Genomic DNA, 22,012 nt, shown 5'->3' with positions numbered 1-22,012 from the left:
GTTCTGATTTTTCTATCCTTGCAGACAACCTCACTACATGCCTCTCTGGCTGAATCAGTGTTTTCTTCAATAGTTGCTACTGACTCTCCAAAGTTTGGTTCCTGTTCTGATATCAGGAACCAATTCAAGAAAAAATGAAAACTGTTTAATTTTTTTCTTGAATATTTTATTTGCTTTAAAACTTTGTTACATGTTCTTTTCACTATGAAGTTCAATTTTATCCTGTTCAAGACTAGTTGAGATTGGAAGAAATGTCCGACCAGACAAATGTTCCATTGGATAAAGTTATAAGAGGACAAAAAATATTTGACCATCTGCCTTCAAATCTGATAGTACCGATCTTAAACTTTGGTAATGAGTTGGGGTGTGTTTCAGGATTTATTCCAGTAGCTGACTTTTCACTGTTCGCCCTAGTTTCCTGGCAAAGACAATGAGGGGGCCTTGTTTAACCATGCAAAGTCCCAGCTGGCATGAAATTCTGTCGTGTTGTACCATCATTTTATGTTTTGGTTCAAGCCAATGAGAATACAATATGGTCAGCTAAATCCCAATTTGCCAGCCCATCCTCTTTTGTTGAGTATCCAGGTAGATATCTAACAGGATGTACCAGGAGAAGGTGAGGATTCGACATTTGGTCAGAAGTCCTGGTCGGTTCTCCTCTCAGTTATATAACTTTTACCCTTAAGCACCCCTCCACATTATTCTTTCATTCTTATTTTGCCAATTATCATTCACTCCTTCCACCATCTCTACAACACTTTTGCTATCTTTCCTTACTTGGTTAATTCCAGTTGCTTCATTCTACCACTTTCCACATTTATTGCACTCCTGCATGAAACCTGCTTCTCATTCCATTGTTGACATCTTCCTTAAATGGTTTCCAGGAGTGGCTTCCTGTTTCTCCTCTCATTCTATGAAAAATGTCTTCCACATTAACCTGGTAACAACCCCTTACTAACTTATATATCTCTATTATATCCCCTCGACTCCTCCTATCTACTAAGCTTTGCACATTGAATTTTCTCAAACTTTCTTCGAACTCGACATTCCAAAGACCAGAAACTACCTTAGTCAATTGATCAAGGTCAAATGATTGGACATTTCCCAATATTTTTTCCAGTTGATTTCTGATATGTCAGAAAGCACTACAGGTGATCTGATCTTTTTTCCCTTTCATTCGTTTTCGACCATAGATGACTTTGTAGGCTTTGCCCACAAAGTATTCCTGGCGAGATTTTTACAGGGTAGTTCACCATTGCTTTCCCCAACCCTCCAATTTTATCCGGGCTTGGCATATGGCTGGGTTGTATTCACGACTGTAATCCATGTGTGTTCACGGGGGACAGTTTGCATGTTCTGGGGGACGAAAAAGCTGAGCTTCCAGGTGAAAAAAAAACCCTACCCTTGTATGAGACCAGCTAAATCACTTTTAGTCGAAAGAGACTGATGGGAATCGAACCCAGGCCTTTCTGACTAAAGGGCTTTGTCTATACCAACTGAGCTGTGGAAGCCCCACTACAGGTGAGCCACATGTTATTGACTTTCCTTCATTAATTCTAGCTAGATTGATATAATTTTAAACTTTGAAATTCGCATTTTTTCTCAGTTTTAGAGGTCTTTGGAAAGATTTTTATTTGGAGAGATTACATTCATGCTAAAGAAAATGTCAGAAATATGAATGTTGATTACTGTTACAAATGTTTAATCATGTAATTGAAATCTTGACCAAAATGTTATACTTTACAGATGACAACTCATTATTATTTTTTTCCTTCTCAGGAATTTAGAAAAAATTTGGATGAGTTAAAAACTGTTAACATTGCTAATTTTACACTGGCTTTGGTATCTGCATTTGAACTGCTTCAGAAGGTAAGTAATATAGATGCAATTGATATTTATGGCTTGAGCTGTATGAGCCTTTTCAACATAAGAGCTGTCTCCAGATCCCAAGGACAAATGGAGTCTGTCATTTTGGTTTTGTGTGTGCATTGGATTTCCTGTGTTGCTTTCTATTGGTGGGAATCTTGGCCTAATTTGCATTTTGTAAATGCAAATTAGGACAAAAGGGCAGTGAACATTTCTAGAGTTTTTGTCACATTTATTGGTTATAGTTTCTGATATCCTTAGCATTGTTTAATTATTTTGTATGTCTGGTATGGTGGCGTTTTCAATCTGTGGGATATCCTTCTGTTCAAGCACGTGGATCGTGATTTCTGTCGATATTTGATTTTTTGTTCTTATTTTGGTTTCTACTCTTCTTATTACCTAGATGTTCTGGAATTGGTATGTTGCAATCACAGAAATGTTCTTGTAGTCTTGCCATTAATATTGCAAATCATTGAGCCTGTGTAAGTGACATCACGGTTATGTTCAAGAAGGAAATTTGTACACCACATTGTGGTATTCCAATATTTCTTTGTATGAGTGAAATTTGGTAGGTTTTAAGAATGTTGCAGTTCTTAAATTTAGTTCTGTGAAGAAAACAATCTAGTAATAAGAAATACTTTATTTAGCCACCCTCCTAGAAGACTTTACACATGGAAAAGTCCCGGAGACAGCTGTAGGAACCATGACTATATAATGATTAAAAAAAGATTCCGGAATAACATCTTACAAGCCAAAACATATCCAGGGGCTGATATTGGATCAGACCACAATCCTGTGGTCATTAAAGCAGCAATAAAATTAAAGAAAACAATGAACCCTCTAAACATAGAAAAATATGATCTTGGCTTCCTTAAAATCAAGAAATACAAGATAAATTTTTAAAGGAATTGGCACAATCCACTGCTGTTAATGTTCCTGATCCCACCAAGTATCCTTACCCTAAAGATGAGATTGAGGATAGATGGTAGAAATTTAAAGAGGGCATAAAAAAGGCAGTAAAACAAACAATTCCCAAATTTGAGAAGAAAATGAGTAAAACCTGGATGAATGACAAGATACTGAAAATGATGGAGGAAAGAAAGAAACACAAAAATCGTCCTGAATACAAGAACTTAAATAAGAAGATCCGGAAAGAATGTAGGATTGCAAAAGAACTATGGCTCAACAACAAATGCAAGGAAATTGAACTTCTGGACAAAAAAGCACAAAACCAGAGAACTTCATGAAAAAGTTAGGGAGCTAACTAGCAAATCTTGTAAAAGGGTAGGCTCTCATTGCATTGAAGATACCAGTGGAAGCATCCTAATGGAGAAAGACAAAATAAGGGATAGATGGGTAGAGTATTCAAAGGAACTCTACAATCATGATAGAATAGATAAGCCAATGCAAGAAGATTTGGAGCGGCCTACTATTCTTACCTGGGAAGTAACAAATGCCATTAGGAAACTGAAACCAGGAAAAGCTCCAGGGATGGATGGAATTATGACAGAATATCTAAAGGCTTTAGATGATAAGGCTATAAGATTACTGTCTGACATGTGTAACAAAATATACGAAACTGGACACCTGCCAAAAGATTTTAAGCACTCAACATTCCTACCAATACCTAAAAATTCAAAGACAATCAAATGTGAAGAGTACAGAACAATCAGTCTGATCAGTAAGATAGTAAAAGTTATGTTATATATCATCCAGAAAGAAATAAACATAAAATCAAAATGGAAATTAATGAAACACAATCTGGTTTCCAGGAAAATAAAGAAACTAGAGAAGGACTCTTCAACATTAGAACTATTATAGAAAGATATCTGGAGAAGTAGAAAGAAGTCTAGTTATGTTTTATTGACTACACAAACGCCTTTGACAATATACAACATGAACAACTAATCAAATGCATCAGAAATTTAGGAGTAGATGATGAAGATACCAGATTACTGATAAGTCTATATTGGAAGCAAACTGCCTTAATAAGAATATCAGAAGAAATCTCAGAGGAATTCCCAGTAAAGAAGGGTGTCAGATAAGGTAGACAAGGTTGTGTTCTTATATTCCTGCCTCCTTCTTCATAGGAGGCAGGAATATAAACAACTTAAGATATACAGATGATATAGTACTACTAGCTGAAAATAAAAAAAGATCTTCAAAACCTACTAGAAGAGATGCTGAAGCTAAGTGAAAAATATGAACTTAATTTCAACTTTAAAAAACCAAAACCATGTTTGTAACAAGAGAAAAAGGGAAAATACCCAATATTAAGATCAGAGGAAATACTTCAGATCAAGTAGAGAGTTATATATATTTGGGTCAGCTAATTATAGAGAATGGAAAGTGTGATAAGGAAATATTAAGAAAAATAGAAATTGCAAGATCAACCTTCATTAGCATGAAAATCATTCTGACCTCAAGGGAAATTCACACAAAAACTAGAATTAGGCTGTCCAAATGCTACGTATGATCAACACTGCTATATGGACAATATCAAAATATTGTTAAAATAAAATAAAAGCCTTTGAGATGTGGATCCTCAGAAGAATTCTTAGAGTCCCATGGACTACAAAAAAAAAAAAAACTAATTTAGAAATATTAGAAATGATCGGAAAAGATAGGAATCTGTTGAAAACCATTAAGAAAAGAAAAACCACCTGCCTTGATCACATACTAAGGCATGAATCCCTACAAAAAACAGTTCTAGAAGGAATGACACAAGGAAAAAGAAGAAGAGGAAGACAAAGTACAGATTGGATGGGAAATATTAAGGACTGGACCTTTTTATCCTATGAAGAATGCAAAAGAGAAGCATAAAACCGTACATGGTAGTCAACCTCCTGGAAGGAGATGACATCTGACAAGACAAGAAAGTTGCCAATTTGTGACTAGAAGTAAAATCCAGTTTATAGTTGGTACATTTGAATATATATTTAAAAGCTTTGTTTGTATTCTGAATGTATGTCAGTTTAATGATTTTTTGTATTGGGAAGTTCTCTTTGATTGTATAACTGGTTAGATGAGTTTTTGCTGTTTGGCTAGCATAATTTATTAATTGCATAGCTTCATTCGGTTTTTAAATATCTGTGTTAATTTTCTAATATCCATGTTAAGATAATTATTTGGGGTCTAAAATTTATATGCATTTAAAAATCGTGAAAGAATAACTTATTTTTTAATGGAGTAAGGGAGAGTAATGCTCTGGGGACCATCTACGTTGGTGTATAGCTCCTTTGCGTCCAATGAAGTAAGGACATCTTCATGGGATAAAGTTAGATTTGATATTATTTTTTGAAATAAGTTGTCAGTATTTTGAATTGTCCTCTCGGCTATGAAAGGTTATTTTGAGCTGAAAGAGGAGGTGGAATGTCTTGTGAATGAGAGCAGAAGTATGAAAGATAAGATTAGGAGAATGGAAGAGATAAACGCAAGCCGAATCTGAGTGGGGGAGAGAGAGAAATTTGGGAATGTTAGAAGAGGAGAGAAAGGAAAAGAAGAGAGGGAATGAGTGAGAGGTATGTGGGTGCTAGAAGAGGAGAGAATGGAAACACTAGAAGAGAGGGAAGGAGAGAGAGGTATGGGAATGCTAGCAGACAAGAGGATGGAAACAGTAGGAGAGATGGAATGAGAGAGAGATATGAAAGTGCTAGAAGAGGAGAGAATGGAAACAGTAGGAGAGATGGAATGAGAGAGATGTACGGCAGTGCTAGAAGAGGGGAGAATGGAAACAGTAGGAGAGAGAAGTATGGGAATGCTAGAAGAGAGAATAGCAGTATAAGAGAGGGAATGAGAGAGACCTATGGGAATGAAAGAAGAGGAGAGAATGGAAACAATAGGAGAGAGAGAATGGTAAGAGGTATAATGTATGGCGACTCAATGATCCGTGATGTTCAAGATAGGATGCATGTGGAGTGTTTGCCAGGAGGAACAATAGAAAGGGTGGCTATGGCAATTAAAAGAGGTGAAAGGGTGGATGAGATGATTGTGATGGTAGGAACAAATGATTTGAGTGGTAATGTAAGTCGGGCAGCACGAAATATGAGATTTTTGCTTGAGGCTGTACAGAAGAAGACAGAGAGAGGAAAAATAGTGTGTGTGTTGCCTAGGTATGATAATGATGAACTGAGCAGAAGAGCGGTGATATTGAATGGCATAATAGCGAGAATGTGTGACAAGAGAGGACTGGTATATGTGGATGCTTGGAGTGCATTTGAGGAAAGAGAGGAATTGTATGCAAGAGACCGCTTACATTTGAATGAGGAAGGACGTAGGCATCTGGAGAGAGATTGCTGTTCTGAACGAGTCAGTGTGTCCCAGGGAGGATGATAGCAGGGGTGGCCTCTTGTGGGAATGGATACTTGGGAGAAGGGAGACGATCTCAGGTGGCACTGAGCCCAGTGGAGTCAAGAAGGGATAATGCTGGGTATAGAAACAACGGCATTTATATGCTTTACACTAATGCCAGGAGTATCCGGAATAAGGGAGAGGAATTGGTGGCGCAGATAGCATCAGCCTGGCCAAAAATTATTGGGATCACTGAGACGTGGTTGACAGAAGGGGATATAATTACAGGAATAGAAGTCGCTGGGTATAGCATTTTTCGTCAGGATAGGAGGGGAAAGCATGGTGGAGGGGTACTGCTTATAATAAGTGATGACCTATGTCCTCTAAGAGTGGAGGCTTTGGAAGGCAGTGGCACTAATGATTTTGAAAGCATATGGTGTGAGGTAGAGGAAGGCAAGACAGGATATTTAGTGGGGTGTTGCTACAGACCCAGGAGCACAGAGGATGGGACCAGGAGATGTTTAGACAGCTAAGTTTGGAAAGTGCAAGAAGAATGATTGTTATGGGAGATTTTAACTACAGTAGTATAAATTGGAGAGAGGAAGATGCATGTAGCAATAGGAGAATGGAATTTCTAGAATTCTTGAGGGACAAATGTCTTAGACAACATGTAACAGAGGGAACAAGAGGTTCAAGAGTTTTGGATTTGGTTATAGCATCAGAAGAGTTGATAATAACTGAGGTGACATCTCTCCCACCAGTTAGAGAGAGTGGCCATATGGTTTTGACTTGGAAAATGAATAGACATGCAGGAGTATCAAAGTGACGGGAACTTATGTCGAATTATAAGGCAGGTGATTATAATAGTCTTAGTCGTCAACTTCGGGAAGTTTCATGGAGGGAGGAATTGGAAGGCCGGGATATCGTTAGCGCGTGGAAAATCGTGAAAGAATATTTGTTAGCAGCAATGGTAAGTTGTATACCACAAATGAAGAAGAGGACACAATTTGGAGTAAAGAGGCTGACAAACAATATTAAACAGGAATTGCATGCAAAAAAGAGGCTATGGAAGAGATATAAGGAGACAGGTGAAGAGAGGATACATGAAGAATATAAGACACAGGCCAGAAGAGTGACTAGTGTGGTACGGAAAGCAAAACTGGAATATGAGAGGAGGTTGGCCCTAAGATCCAAAAAATATCCTAGGGAATTTTTTAGCTATGTGGCCAGTAGGAGGAGAAATGACTGTGGAAGAATGATATTGTGGGATAAAAATGGGAATAGAGTGACTGATGCAGAGGACATAGTGGAATTGTTCAATGAACACTTCATTGGAGTATTTCATCCTAGAGGAGTCAGTTTTAATGCTAGAGGGATAGGGCTGGTTCGAGGTTTAGAAGTACAGGAGGAGAGTGTGTTTCAGATACTGAGTACTCTGGATGTCAGTAAAGCTTTGGGACTGGATGGTATTTCACCACGAGTTTTGAGAGAATGTGCCAGGGAACTGACAGTGCCTTTGTCCTGGCTTTTTAATGAAAGTCTGGCTGCTGGAAAGGTGCACATGGAATGGAAGGAAGGTAAGATAGTGCCATTGCATAAGGGTAGTAACAGACTGGAAATGTCTAATTATAGACCAGTTTGTGTGTCATCAGTAGTTAGTAATATTATTATTATTATTATTATTATTATTATTATTACGGGTATCTCCATGGAGTCAGTAGACTCATCGCGGGAGACCCAAACTAGCAAAACAATATCTGTCATATCTCTTCTTGAATTCATTTACAGACGAAGAGCTCCCAACTAAGTCAGGCAATGAATTCCACTCATTCACCACCCTCCAGGCAAAAAACCTTGTTCTGACACCTTTGTTAACCACAATCTTCTTTAATTTCCAGAGATGACCTCTTGTTCTTCCATCACTATCACACAGCTGAAACATTTCCCCTGCATTTCCCCTGCATAGATATTGGAGAAAGTAGTGAAGGACCGTATACAGCATTGGGCAGATGAGGGTAATGTTATCTGTGAGAGTCAACATGGATTTGTGAAAGGGCGCTCTTGTTTTAGTAATATGCTTGCCTTTTATAATAAAGTTACAAAAACATTAGATGAGGGAAAGGCATATACTGCAATTTTCTTAGACTTCGCAAAGACATTTGACAGGGTGCCACATGATAAGGTGATATTTAAATTGCAGCACATGGGTCTGGATGTCAGATTGGTCAACTGGATTCAGGATTGGCTGTCTGATAGGTATCAGAGAGTTGTGTATGGTGGAGCAGTTTCAAGGAGACAGAAGGTTACAAGTGTGGGTCCCACAGGTCTCAGTACTAAGACCTATATTGTTTAACCTTTATATCAATGACATTGCCAGTGGATTGCAAGGGGATATTCAGTTGTTTGCGGATGATGCGAAGCTGGGAAGGATTATTAGTAATAGTGCTGATGTGGTAGCCCTGCAAGAGGATTTGAATAAGCTAGATAGATGGTGAAATGAATGGGGGTGTCAGTTTAATGCAGCAAAATGTAAGGTCTTGAGGTTTGGGAAACATTGATGGAATGCTGCATACTCCATGGGAGGAGTTATACTGGAGGAAGTATGGGAGACAAGAGATCTGGGGTTGATGATTGATAGAAACCTGAAATTTAGAGGACATATTGCAAAGGTGGTGAAGGTAACACAGAGTATTGCTGCAATTATGAGAAGGACACTGACCTGCAGAGATAAGAGGGTTATCATTCCGTTGTATAAGTCTCGGATCAGACCACACTTGGACTATTGTTCTCAGATTTGGTCTTCAGGATTTGAAGGGGATAAATTAACTGTGGAAAGGATACAAAGACGGATGACAAAGATGGTTTCAGGGCTGTAGAAGGATAGTTATGAGGATCGGCTGAGGGAACGTGGACTGCAGAGGTTGGTGGATAGAAGAAGGAGAGGTGATATGATTGAGACTTTTAAACTGTTGAGAGGTGGTTACAGGGTTGACACTGGGGAGTTCTTTCGCTTGGTCGAACTGCAGGAAGGAGTGATGACAAGAGGCCATCCCTGGAAGTTATTAAAGGAAACTGTGCACAAGAGGGTGAGGAGTGGTTTCTTTGCGTGGAGGGTGGTTGAACCGTGGAATGCATTGCCTTTTGGAGTGGTGAGAGTGAGATTGGTCAATGAGTTTAAAGAGTGGTATGATATAGACTTTGTGTTTCTTAGGGGGGGGGGGACCTCCCCTCGATGAGTCTTGACAGACTTTATGTTTTATGTTTTAGGACCTCCCACGATGTATCTTTCGACTCCATGGAGGCCTGAATAATAATAATAATAATAATAATAATAATAAATTTAGACTTGGTTAATAATGGTGTGAGTAATTTTACTAGGAATTTTTATACAGGTGATGTGGCGTTTTTATATGAAATTATTGGGTATATTGAGGAGTAGGAATTTTGATTTGTCAAAATATATGTGGAGTATGAGTGGTGCAGGTACTGTATTTTTCATTGTTATTTTATTTATCTTATTTTGATTTTTTAATTCATGTATTACATTGTATATTTGTTTTGAGGTTAGAGTGGGGTCTTTTAGGATTTTTTAGTACTTATTTTGATCATTTAAAATTTCTGTTATTTAATTGTAATAATCCATTTTGTTTCTGATTACCACTATGTCACCTTTGTCTGCTAAAGCGATCATTATGTCTGGGTTCTTTTTTAGTGATATTAAATCTTCTTGTAGGTTAGGACTTGGGGCATGGGTCCCATGCTACCAAGCTTGTTCCCGGGTTGCAGATAGCGGAATGGCCTCTAGATACAGAGGTTAGCTGCAAATAAACAGGGAAACCTGTGAATAAACAGTCATGGACAATGGGATGGCATCTACCAACAGGAAGTGGTGAGATAGACAGTGGCATGGTTATCTCTATAAATAGCCACACATTTCTGCTGACAGGGATGAGACCTGGCGAGATGTAACTGCCATTAAATAAGTTACAGCCCACTGGAAGTTGGGGCAGCAATAACTTTCATCCTGATCAGTGGAAGATCACCATAAGTGACAACAGTGTAAAGGATACTGTGGTAGGCAGTGATGAGACAGCAAAAAATGGAGTCGTGGTGGTTCTTAATAAGGAATGGGGAAGAAGAGTAATCAACTCAGTAAAATGTAGTAGCAGATTGATAATGGTAAAACTAGAAGCAAAACCAACAAATATTATAATAATACAAGCTTACATGCCGTCTAGCAACCACAGTGATGATGAGGTTGAGAGAGTATATGTAGATTTTGAGAATCTAATCAAACTGACCAAGAAGGAAGATAATCTTATTGTCAAGGGGGATTGAAATGCAGTCATTGGTGAAGGCAAAGATGGTAGAGAGGTGAGAAAGTATGGACTTGGATGCCGAAATGAAAGAGGAGATAGACTTTTGGAGTTCTGCCACCAATTCAATCTGATCATTAATAATACCTGGTATGAGGTACCAAAAAGAAGAAGGTATACTTGGAAAATGACAGGGGAAATAGGAAGGTACCAAATAGATTATATTATGACAAGAAATAGATTTAAAAATCAAGTAAAATCATGCAAAAGTTACCCGGGAGCTGATGTTGATAGTGACCACAATTTGGTTTTATTGAAATGTAATCTGAAATTTAAAAAGTTGTCACAACCAAGGAAAAGGCCCAAATGGAACATAAGTAACCTGAAAACAGAGGAAAAATAGAAACTATAAACAGCAAACTGATGAAAGCATTAAAACTGGAGAGAGGGAAAAGAAAAACATAGAGGAAAAATGGACTCATTTGAAGGATACAATCATCAAGGCTGCCAATGACTGCATAGGATTAAGGAAGAAGCAAATAAAAAAACCATGGATCACCCAGGACATTCTAGATCTAATAGATGAAAGAAGAAAATACAAAACCTCCCTAAAGGAAGAAAGTAAAGACAAATATAAACATATAAAAAATATGATAAATAGAAAGTGTAAAGAAGCAAAAGAACAATGGTTTACAGAGAAATGTAAAGAAATAGAAGATCTAACAAAGACTGGAAGAATCAATAAAGCTTATAACATTATAAAAGGAATAAGCCAGCAAAACAAGACACGATGTACAATTATCAAAAATAAACAGGGGAACATACTTATAGATAAGGAAGAAATTTCAGAAAGATGGAAGGAGTACTTAGAAGATCTATATAGTGGAAAAAGATCTAGATGCCAAGGCTATAGAAGATGAAACAAGACTTGATATAAAAGAAATTGGTACAACTATATTAAAAGATGAATTTGAATGGGCACTGAATGAATTGTCAGCCAACAAGGCACCGATAACATCCCCTCAGAATTAATAAAATACTCAGGAAATATAACTAAGTCATAGTTTTTCAAGACATAAAGGATATTTATGAAACAGGGATCATCCCCAAAGATTTTACACAATGCTCTGTCATACCCATTCCTAAAGTAAATAATGCAAACAAGTGTGAAAATCATCAAACAATAAGCTTAATATCACATGCTTCAAAAATACTACCCAAAATTATACAAAAAAGACTAACAAAGTAGGTTGAAGAATATGTTGGCAATGACCAGTTTGGATTCAGGAAACAGCAGGGGACAAGAGAAGCAATCCTAGCTCTAAGAACAGTTATTGAAAGAAGATTGGAGAAGAATCAAAATACTCTGATGGTCTTTCTTGACTTGGAGAAAGCCTTCGATAGTATTGACTGGAATCAAATGTTTCACCTCCTAAAAACAATAAAGGTAGATTGGAGAGATAGAAGGCTCATATTTAATCTTTACAAGCATCAAGAAGCCCTAATCGAAGCAGCCAGCAATACAACAAAAACCGCAATAGCAAAAATACGTAGAGGTGTAAGACAGGGGTGCTCTCTTTCACCCATATTGTTTAATCTGTACATTGAAGATGCAATAAATAAGCTGAAAGAACTAATAGAAACCGGAACTAAGATAAATGGAATTGATATTAACTGGCTACGGTTTGCAGATGATATAGCAGTTTTAGCTGATAACAAAAACAAACTGAAAGCTACCCTAACAAAGATGGAAGAAATCTTCACACAGTACAGCCTAAAAATTAATTATAAGAAAACAAAATTATTAATTACAAGTAAAGCAAATCCAATGAAAATAAACCTGGAAATAAATAATAACCTACTACAACAGGTATCCTCTTTTAAATATCTTGGAAGTCTTACAGAAGATAGAAGAAACTAATCAGATGTTAAAGCACGAATAATCCTAACCAAAAAAGCATTCTATAACAGAAGAAACATTTTTACCAGTAAAGGAATTAGCATCTAACTAAAAAAAAAAGGCTAGTGAAAACATACATATGGAGCATTGCATTATATGGTTGTGAGGCCTGGACTCTAACAAAACAAGACATGAAAAAGTTGGAGGCATTTGAAATTTGGTTGTGGAGAAAGATGATGAAAATTAGTTGGACAGAAAAGAAAAGTAATGAGGAAGTTCTGAATATAGTTCATGAAGAGCAGTCATTAATGAAACACATCAATAAGAGAAGAAAAAGCCTAATTGGACACCATTTGAGGCATGGGGGACTGATTACAGAAATAATGGAGGGGACTGTAGAAGGAAAGAGGCCACATGGCAGACCAAGAATTTCATATATAAATAACATGATGATGCTAACTGGTGCTAAGTGTTATGAAGAGATATAAAGGAAGTCACAAGACAGGATGTTGTGATATGCTGCTATATTTACCATTTTTCGGATTGATGCACCAAAGAAGAAGTAGGTTGGACTGTATTTTTATTTTACTATTAATAATGCTATTTATTTTATGAAATATCATTTCTTATTGGGATCTAATTTAGCCTGTATTTCAATAATAATATCTTTGTTTGGCACATATTTTGGGGATATTGCAAAGTTTAAACCTTTGTTTAAAATGATAATTTCATCAGGTGTGGGTTATAATTTGATAAATTTATAATTGAATTATTTGATGTGGACTGCATTACAGTGTTATCAGAAGAGTTGGAAGCTATGCTTTTATTTTTATGGGTAGCTGTTAAGGCAATTCATTTTTTTCTATGGTGAGTTTTAATTAACTTTGTGTAATTGTTAATTTGGGATTGGATATTTTCTGAAAATTGTGAAAATTTTTCAGAAATGTACAGGCATCTGAACTTAATATTTTTAGTCTATTTTTTGTTCTCAAAAATATGTACCAAACAAAGATATTATCATCGAAATCCAGGATAAACTAGAAACAGATCCCAATAAAGAAATAATATTTCATAAAATAAATAACATTATTAATAGCACAATAAAATTACAGTCCAAAATTACTCCTAACCTACAAGAAGATTTGATATTACTAAAAAAGAACCTGGATATAATGATCGCTAAAGCAGACAAAGGTGACATAGTGGTCATAGTAAACAAAACAGATTATTACAATAAAATAATAGAAATTTTAAATGATCAAAACACGTATCAAAAAATCCTAAATGATCCCACTCCTAACCTCATAAAACAAATTGACAATATATTACATGAATTAAAAAATCAAAATAAGAGATAAAATAACAATGAAAAATACAGTATCCTTCACCGCTCATACTCCATATGTATTTGGACAAATCAAAATTCATAAAGAGGGTTACTCAATATGCCCAGTAATTTCATATAAAAACATCACGTTACCTTTATCAAAATTCTTAGTAAAATTACTTAAACCATTATTAACCAAGTCTAAATTTATGATTAAAAAAACTGTAGATTTATTTCAAAAAATATCAAATCTAACTTTATCCCATGATGACGACCTTACTTCATTGAATGCAGCTCTGCCATACACCAACGTGGATGTTCCCAGAGCATTAGACATTGTTCACACATTACTGCTAGAAGACCATACCTTAGAATTATGTACAAAATTAATGCCCAATGGTATCTTGACTCTTATAAAACTAATAATTTCAGCAAATTTCTTTAAATTCAACAATGATTCTATATCCAAATTTTCCGATTCCTGATGGGCCAAAATATTAATGGACAACTACCCAAATTATTTTTTGTCGTACTTAGAAACAAATTTATTAAACCCTATGGATGATTATTCTCTTAACTTATTCTTTATGGATGATGTTTTATGCATTGGGGAACAAATATGCATCAATTCTTTACAAGCGTCCCTTAATGACTTCAGTTATAGATTAAAGTTTACCATAGAAACAAAACATGAAAAATCCATAAATTTTCTAAATTTAACATTAATTAGAACTAACAGCAAAATAGCCACAAAAATATTCCACAACCTACACATATCGGTAATTACCTCTACTTTAATTCTTAACATCCTTACTCCATTAAAAAAATCAGTTATTCTTTTATGATTTATAAATGCATATAAATTTTAGACAATAAATAATAATCTTAACATAGAAATTAGAAAATTAACATAGATATTTAAAAACCAAAATTACCACATGCAATTAATAAATTACACTAGCCAAACAGTAAAAACTCATCTAACCAGTCCTACAATCAAAGAAAAGTTTCCAATACAAAAATCATTAAACTGCCATACATTCAGAATACATACAAAGTTTTTAAATATATATTCAAACATACCAACTATAAATTGGATTTGACTTCTAATCAAATTTAAAACCTACCAAATTTCTTGTCAACATGACTGTGATGTCACTTTCACAAGCTCAATGCATAGTCTTGCCACGCATTACCTTATAAGCAAGAGTACAGGAACACTTCTGTGATTGCAAAATACCAATTCTAGAACATCTAGGTAATAAGAAGAGTAGAACTGAAGCATATCCCATAGATTGAAAAACTACTATAGTAGACATACAAAATAATGGAATAGTGCTAAGGATATTGGAAACTATAGCGATTAAATGTGACAAGAACTCTAGAAATGTTCCCTGCTGCTATGTGATCTGAGAGAGTTGGAAACTCCACAACATGCAAATTAGGCCCAGATTACCAGCAGTAGAAAGGAACCCAGGAAATCCGATGCAAACATAAAGCCAACATGACAGACTCCATTTTCCCTTGAGCTCTGGAGATGACTCTTATGTCAAAACAACTCATACCCCGTAAAGTGGTACTCCTTTTGAAAATAGGCAAAATAAGCCTTAAGAATCAATACCAATTTAGGGAGTAACATGGAAAATTTTTCTAGGAAAATAATATTTAAAAGAGATGCAATTATTTCTAAAAGAACACTGGAAACTTCAACGTTTAGGATAAACCTAATAAGCTGAAGTTTCTAATAGTATTTTGGAAACATTTGCAGTCCTTTTCTTGATTTCATTTAAGAACTTGTTTAACCTTGGTCCTGGTAAAGTATGCTTATTTTTTTTTCATGCTTACATTATTTCAGTTAGGTTATTTCTTAATGGTAATACCTCAAAATACCATATTAGTGCAAAATTAACTGTGAATTTATTAAGTTTTCTGGTATGTTGCTTATTCATACCAGTATTCTTGCATCACAAATTCATTTCTCAGAAACATGAGGCACTAGAAACATATATAATTATTACAAGTTGATCTCCAGGGCATCAGAGACTCATTGAGGGTGGCCATATGTCACTTACACACCATGTCATGCATTCTGTTGAATCCATTCATGCTATTACAATCTCAGTCGCCAAAGGCAAGCCATTCCAATCATGAACTACTTCGAGGGAAAAGTCTTTCTCTTATCCTAGTCTTCACTGCATTCACTCTCATCTTCCATGTATAACTTCTTATCCTTTTCCTCCCCTCCATAAAACAAAAAATTCTATCCACTAGTATCCTGTCTAGAAGTTTGTAGGTATCTGTCATACCACCCCTTCATTCTTCTGTCTGTTAGCATCTGCAGCCCACAAATTCTTAATCTCTCTTCATAATCTACATTCCACAGTCCTGATATCATCTTTAATATGCTCCTCTGTACTCTCTCCAGTTTATCTGCATTACCTTGGAAACTAGATCTCTGCACAGTAGTCCATATGAATTTATATTAAAGCCTTGTAAAGAGGCAAAATGATTTCCTTATTCTTAATGTCATTGTTATTTTCAGCATTGCAATTATATTCTGAGATGTATTCATCATTTTTCCTGTATGAACCCTGAACTTCAACTTCCTGTCAGCTAAAACTACAAGATCCTTCACCTGGTCAGTTTCTTCTAACATAATCCTGTCAACATAATATGCCATTGGATATCTTATTACACCAAAATGCATAATGTTACATTTGCTAACATTGAACTGATAGACATTTTCATATACCCACATTTCCAGCTTATTCAAATCATTCTGGAAGTACTGCATGTCATTTGCATTCCTGATTATCCTGCTTATCTTTGCATCATCAGCAAATAGCTATATATCACATGTTAAATACTTCCAGATATCATTAATGTAAAAATTGAATTTCAGTGGACCAATAACTGATCCCTGGGATATACCACTTTTTGATATATCTCACTCAACCATCCTCTTATCTCAACTAGTAATTTACTATCCAATTCCATATCCTCCAACTTATGCAACAGCCTCCCAAAACTGAATCCTGTCAAAAGCTTAAGCAAAGTCTAAAAGTGTTGTGTCATGGTATATGTATTTCCATTTTCTAAATCAGCTGTGACATAAAATGCGACCAAGTTACTCAAACATGACTTCCTTTACTAAACCCATGCTGGTAATTGCAAATTATAGATTCTTTGTCAACCCATTTCTCTATGTGCTTTCTTACCAACTTTTCCAAAATCTTCACCATCATTCCAGAGAAACTAATAGGTTGAACCCTTGTTCAATGGGATTATCATACATGTTATCCACATCTGTGGAAACTACTCTGCACTGAGAATCAAATTATACAGTCAAGTCAAAGAAACTTCTAGTTCAGTTGAACTCTTTTTGGAATTCATGCTTGTATCCTATCAGTTCCTATTGCTAAATTCACATTCAGTTTGTGCAACAGCTCTAGTACCACCTCCTCACACAAGTGCTTGCTTTCTCCAGTGTAAAGGTTGCAGCATCAAGATCAATGTTACATACACTAAATTGGCATCTTTTGCCAATCTAGTGTATGTAATCTAGAAGAGCATTTTAGCAAAATGCTCTTCTACATCTGCCACCTGCATACCAACTGCATTGAAGAGAGTTATTCTTTCACATTCATTCTTTATTTTACTTGCAACATAAAGTTAAAATTCTTTTGGATTGTCTTTAGATTGCAGAACCAGTTCCTTTTCACATTTATACTTAGATTTGAATACAATAGTTGTAACATGTCTGGCCTGCACCTTATAATTTTCATAACTAACATCATCCTTGTGCATACGCTATTCCTTCCACATTATCTTTTTCTTAAGAATCTCTTGCTTAGTAAGATTGCACATCTGTTTCACTTCCACTCTATTCTTTGAACTGTGGGAACACATTCTGATATTGCATCATTGATGTAGATTTTAAATGCTTCCTGTGCACTGCTCATGTCCTTCCCATCTAACAACCAAGACCCATAGGATCAAACCTTAGTTGGTCATAATTTCCGGCTTTGAAGTTCAGCATGTAACTGTTTCCTAAATGGAATATCCATACACTTAGCTACATCACATGCCATGACAGCATGATCACTGTCACCAACAGGAGGCAAAAGATATCTTTTACTGAAATCCTCTCTTACACCATAATCAGGTCTAATATTCTTTGATCTTTAGTACCTTCTGTCACATACTGCTTATAGAAGTTGTCACCCAAACAGCTCATTAAATTTGGTTTTATTGTTTTAATGAGATTTCACTGCTATCCATTTGCTGTTCAGATAATGTTCTGTTAGAGCAATGCAGAATCAAGCAGATGTTATAGCCTTACAAGAGGACTTGAATAGATTGCATGAATGGACAGGTAAGTGGAACTGTCAGTTCATTGTTGCAAAGTGTAAGGTTTGAGATTTGGCAAGCAATGATGAGATGCAAAGTATACACTTGGTGGGGAAACTTTAATGGAAGTAGAGGAGATGAGAGATCTAGGAGTGATGGTGGACAAGGACCTGAAATATTCAGGGGCGACATTGCACAAGTTGTGAAAATGTCACATTGGATAATGGCAATGATGAAGAGGACCCTGATGTGCAGAAATAGAGGTTATGATGCTATTGTACAAGACCTTGATCAGGCCTTGTATGAATTATCATGCACAGATCTGGTCGCTGGGTTTTCATGGTGACGAGGCTATGTTGGAAAGGGTCCAGAGAAGATTCGCAAAGGTGGTCATTGGTCTTTGAAATGTGGAGCAGAAGGACAGATTGAGAGAATGTAAGTTGCAGAGCCTCATGAATAGGAGGGAGGGGGGGGGATATGATTGAGACATATAAGCTACTAAGGGGTTGTTATCAAGTCCACAGAGAAGAGATTTTTCATAGTGTGTGAGGGGGGGGGTAGAACAAAAGGCCATCACTGGAAACTATATAAAGAGGATGTGAGCAGAGAAGTGAGGAAATGGTTCTTTGCTTGGAGAGAGTGATTGGTGAGTGGAATGCATTGCCTGAGTGTGTTGTGGGTGTAGACACATTGAATCAGTTTAAAGCATGGTTGGATGAGAGTTGTCTGTACCTCCCACGATGAGTCTCTGACTCCATGGAGGTCAAATGTTAATAATAATTAGTCACCCATGTGATGATTAATTATCTAGTACACATAGATTTATTTGGCAATGCATTTCATTGGCACTAGTATCAGATCCATGAGGTCTTTAGCGACATCTCTGCTCTTTAATCTCAATATCATTTGTATATCTGCTCTGAGAGTCAGGTCTCACTAATGCTAATAATCTGAGGCTAAAACATGTTTGATAAATAATTTTATTATTAGAGGTGCGGTGAACAAAAACTAGGTTTGTTTACCAGGAGGTAAAATGAAAAGAGTAATTGATGCATTGGATATGAGCAGAGCAAGCAAAAGAGATGATAATAGGAACAAATGATTTGACTGCAAACAAGAAGAATGCAAGACCGAATATCAGGAGGTTTTTAAGAAGCATAAAAGATAAGTGTGATAGGAAAGGTAGTCAGGATGTTTTCCAGGTATGACAGTGATGAGATGAGGCAGAGAGCCAGGATTATGAAGGATAAGTTAGCAGAAATGTGTGAAGAGAAAGGAGTGCAGTTTATTAATGTGTGAAATGAGTTTGAAGGAAATTTCATTCCAAACTGTTCTACTATAGCATTTAAATTATATATTTCTCTTTGTAAATTGTCTTCCTTATCTGATATTATTACCAGATCATCTGCAAATAATAATGTATTTATTTTGTTATTCTAGGAAATTTCTATTCCTGGATTGTTTAAGGTGTTCCACTGTATTAATATTACATTAATGTAAATATTAAAAAGTGTTGGAGACAGCAGGCATCCCTGTCTTACTCCTTGGTTTATAGATTGTTTTTCACACATTTTTTCATTTATTTTTATTCATTGTCTTTGCATATATTCAATATTGCATGTAGTAAAATATTAGGTATATTTATTCTTTGTAATATATCAAACAGTATATATCTTTTTTCTTTGTCAAATGCTTTTTCATAATCTATAAACAAAAGATGAGTGTTATAAATTAAATTCTCCTCTTTTTTCTATAAGTGGTTGTAAACAGAAAGCTGCATCCATTGTAGAACGTCCTTTTCTAAATCCATTTTGACATTCTAATAATATTTTTTCACTGTATATTTTCAGTTTTTCATTAAGTATTCTACTATATATTTTGTAGCATGTATTCAATAAACTAATACCTCTGTAATTAGCAGGTTTTGTTTTATCCCCTTTTTTAAATATAGCTATTACTATACTTGTATTCCATTCTATTGGTATTCGTCCAGTTTTATATATCTCAAAATTTTCATACTTTTTGATGAAATTTTTTTCCAGCAAATTTATACAGTTTGGAGTTTATCCCATCTTCTCCTGCTGATTTGCCATTTTTTATTTTATTTAGGTCTTATTTATTTAGGTTTATTTATGTCCTTTAATACTTTCATTGTTATTATATCATTTAAAATATTTTGTAAGTTTCTGGTGTAATTTTTTTTATTATTATTTATTATTATTCCCCAAGACCTCATGGAGTCAAAGACTCATCTGGGAAGTCCTTTTATCACACACAGCTCATCATACCGTGTCTTAAACACACTCAAACTCCTTGCAGACACCACACTCTCAGGCAAGGCATTCCAATCATTTACAACTCTGCACGAAAAAAACCTGCTTCTCACTCCCCTACTCACATCCTCTTTATACAGTTTCCAGGGATGACCTCTGGTTCTCCCACTATTTTCTGTAGAACTTCTCCAGCATTGATGCCATAACAACCCCTTACTAGCTTGTAGGTCTCTATTATATCTCCCCTCTTCCTCCTTATATCTTCCCTCTTCCTCCTGTCCACCAAACTCTGCAAATTACATATTCTCAATCCTTCCTCATACTCGACATTCCAGTGGTTAGAAAACTACCTTAGTCAGTCTCCTTTGGACCCTTTCCAACATCTCTTCATCCTTCTGAAAACCGGGTGACCAAATCTGGGCACAATAGTCCATGTGTGGCCTAATCAAAGCCTTATGCAACAGAACAAGAATCTCCCTACTTCCACAAGTCAGTGTCCTCTGCATCATTCCCAGAAGCCTTTGTGTTGTCTTTACAATTTTGGCTATATGTCCCCTAAATTTCAGATCCTTATCCACTTTTATTTATTTTGTATCCAAACACAAGTGGTACAACATGATTTAAAACAAATTAGGATACATTACAATGAGATCAGCTTAGATTTGGTAGGTGAATTATACAGGGAATAATAATTAAATATGAAAAAAAGGAAACTATACATAACTTATATACAATAAACATGGTCAGATGTTCCTCCAGTATCTTGCACAATCAACTGCTCTTTCTGTGCAGGATATAAGGTCCTCTTTTGCACAAGGCGATGTAAGAAAGGGACTAGAAAGAAGGTGTTCCATGGACTGGGTTGTCCCACACTCACAATTGTCTGGGCCAGTGAGGTAGCCCCATTTGATGAGGTTTTGTTTGCAGTGTCCTGTCGTCCAGAGTCTCTTGAGGCTTTTCCAAGTATTCCGGTCCAAGTGGACACCACGTGGAAGATGTTCGGCTGTTAGAATACCAGTATTATTTTCAGGATATAATGCAAGCCATTGTTGAAGTCTTGTCTCTGGGAGATTTTTAGGTGGTTCAACAGTTGTCAGTAAGCTATGTCGGGATCTTAATTTTTGGGGGCACTGCGGTCTGGCTGAATAGTGGGTGGCATTCATCCTTCGTCTGCTTCTTTCATCAGTTAAGAATGCATCTTCGAATTGAAGGGGGTGCAATATCAGCCAAAGTATATAAGTCTTTTAGTGGTGTTGGTTTCAGGCATCCTGTAATTAAGCGCAGCTTTCATTCAATGCTGGATCAAGTTTTTCAGCATGGCAGGATCTGGACCATACTGGGCAGGCATATTCAGCAGAAGAATAGCAAAGGGCCAAGGCAGAAGATCTCAGTGTGCTAGGATCTGCACCCCATTTGGAGGAGGTAAGCTTTTTTAGTATGTTGTTTCTTGCATTCACTTTTGCCTTTGTTTTTTCTATGTGGGTTTTATATGAGAGGGTGCGATCGAGAGTCACACCGAGCTAGATTGGGTTACAGGAATTTTCTATATTAGAGCCTTCCCAAGAAATCTGTAGCTTCCTATTGGCTTCCTTATTGTTAAGATGGAAAAGGGCAGTCTGGGTTTTCAAGGGGTTTGGTTTTAGTTGATTGCTGGTATAGTATGTGATAACTAATATTTAAGGAATTGACA

The 22,012-nt window shown here is 36.1% G+C and overlaps 1 protein-coding gene across 1 annotated transcript in view; it reads left to right on the top strand.

The window, feature by feature from the left end:
* Positions 1-22,012, top strand: part of LOC150094582 (voltage-dependent calcium channel subunit alpha-2/delta-3-like) — a 1,537,934-nt gene that overhangs the window by 444,425 nt on the left and 1,071,497 nt on the right. The window contains exon 10 of the mRNA XM_090412095.1: positions 1,780-1,869. Coding sequence (XP_090268221.1) covers positions 1,780-1,869 — 90 coding nt within the window. The remainder of the gene's footprint in view (positions 1-1,779; positions 1,870-22,012) is intronic.

The sequence above is a fragment of the Typopeltis vanoorti genome, chromosome 22, assembly GCF_054136105.1.
Source record: "Typopeltis vanoorti isolate ZY-2024b chromosome 22, IOZ_Tvanoo_1.0, whole genome shotgun sequence".
NCBI lineage: Eukaryota > Metazoa > Arthropoda > Arachnida > Uropygi > Thelyphonidae > Typopeltis > Typopeltis vanoorti.
This window is presented reverse-complemented; position numbering and strand designations above follow the sequence as displayed.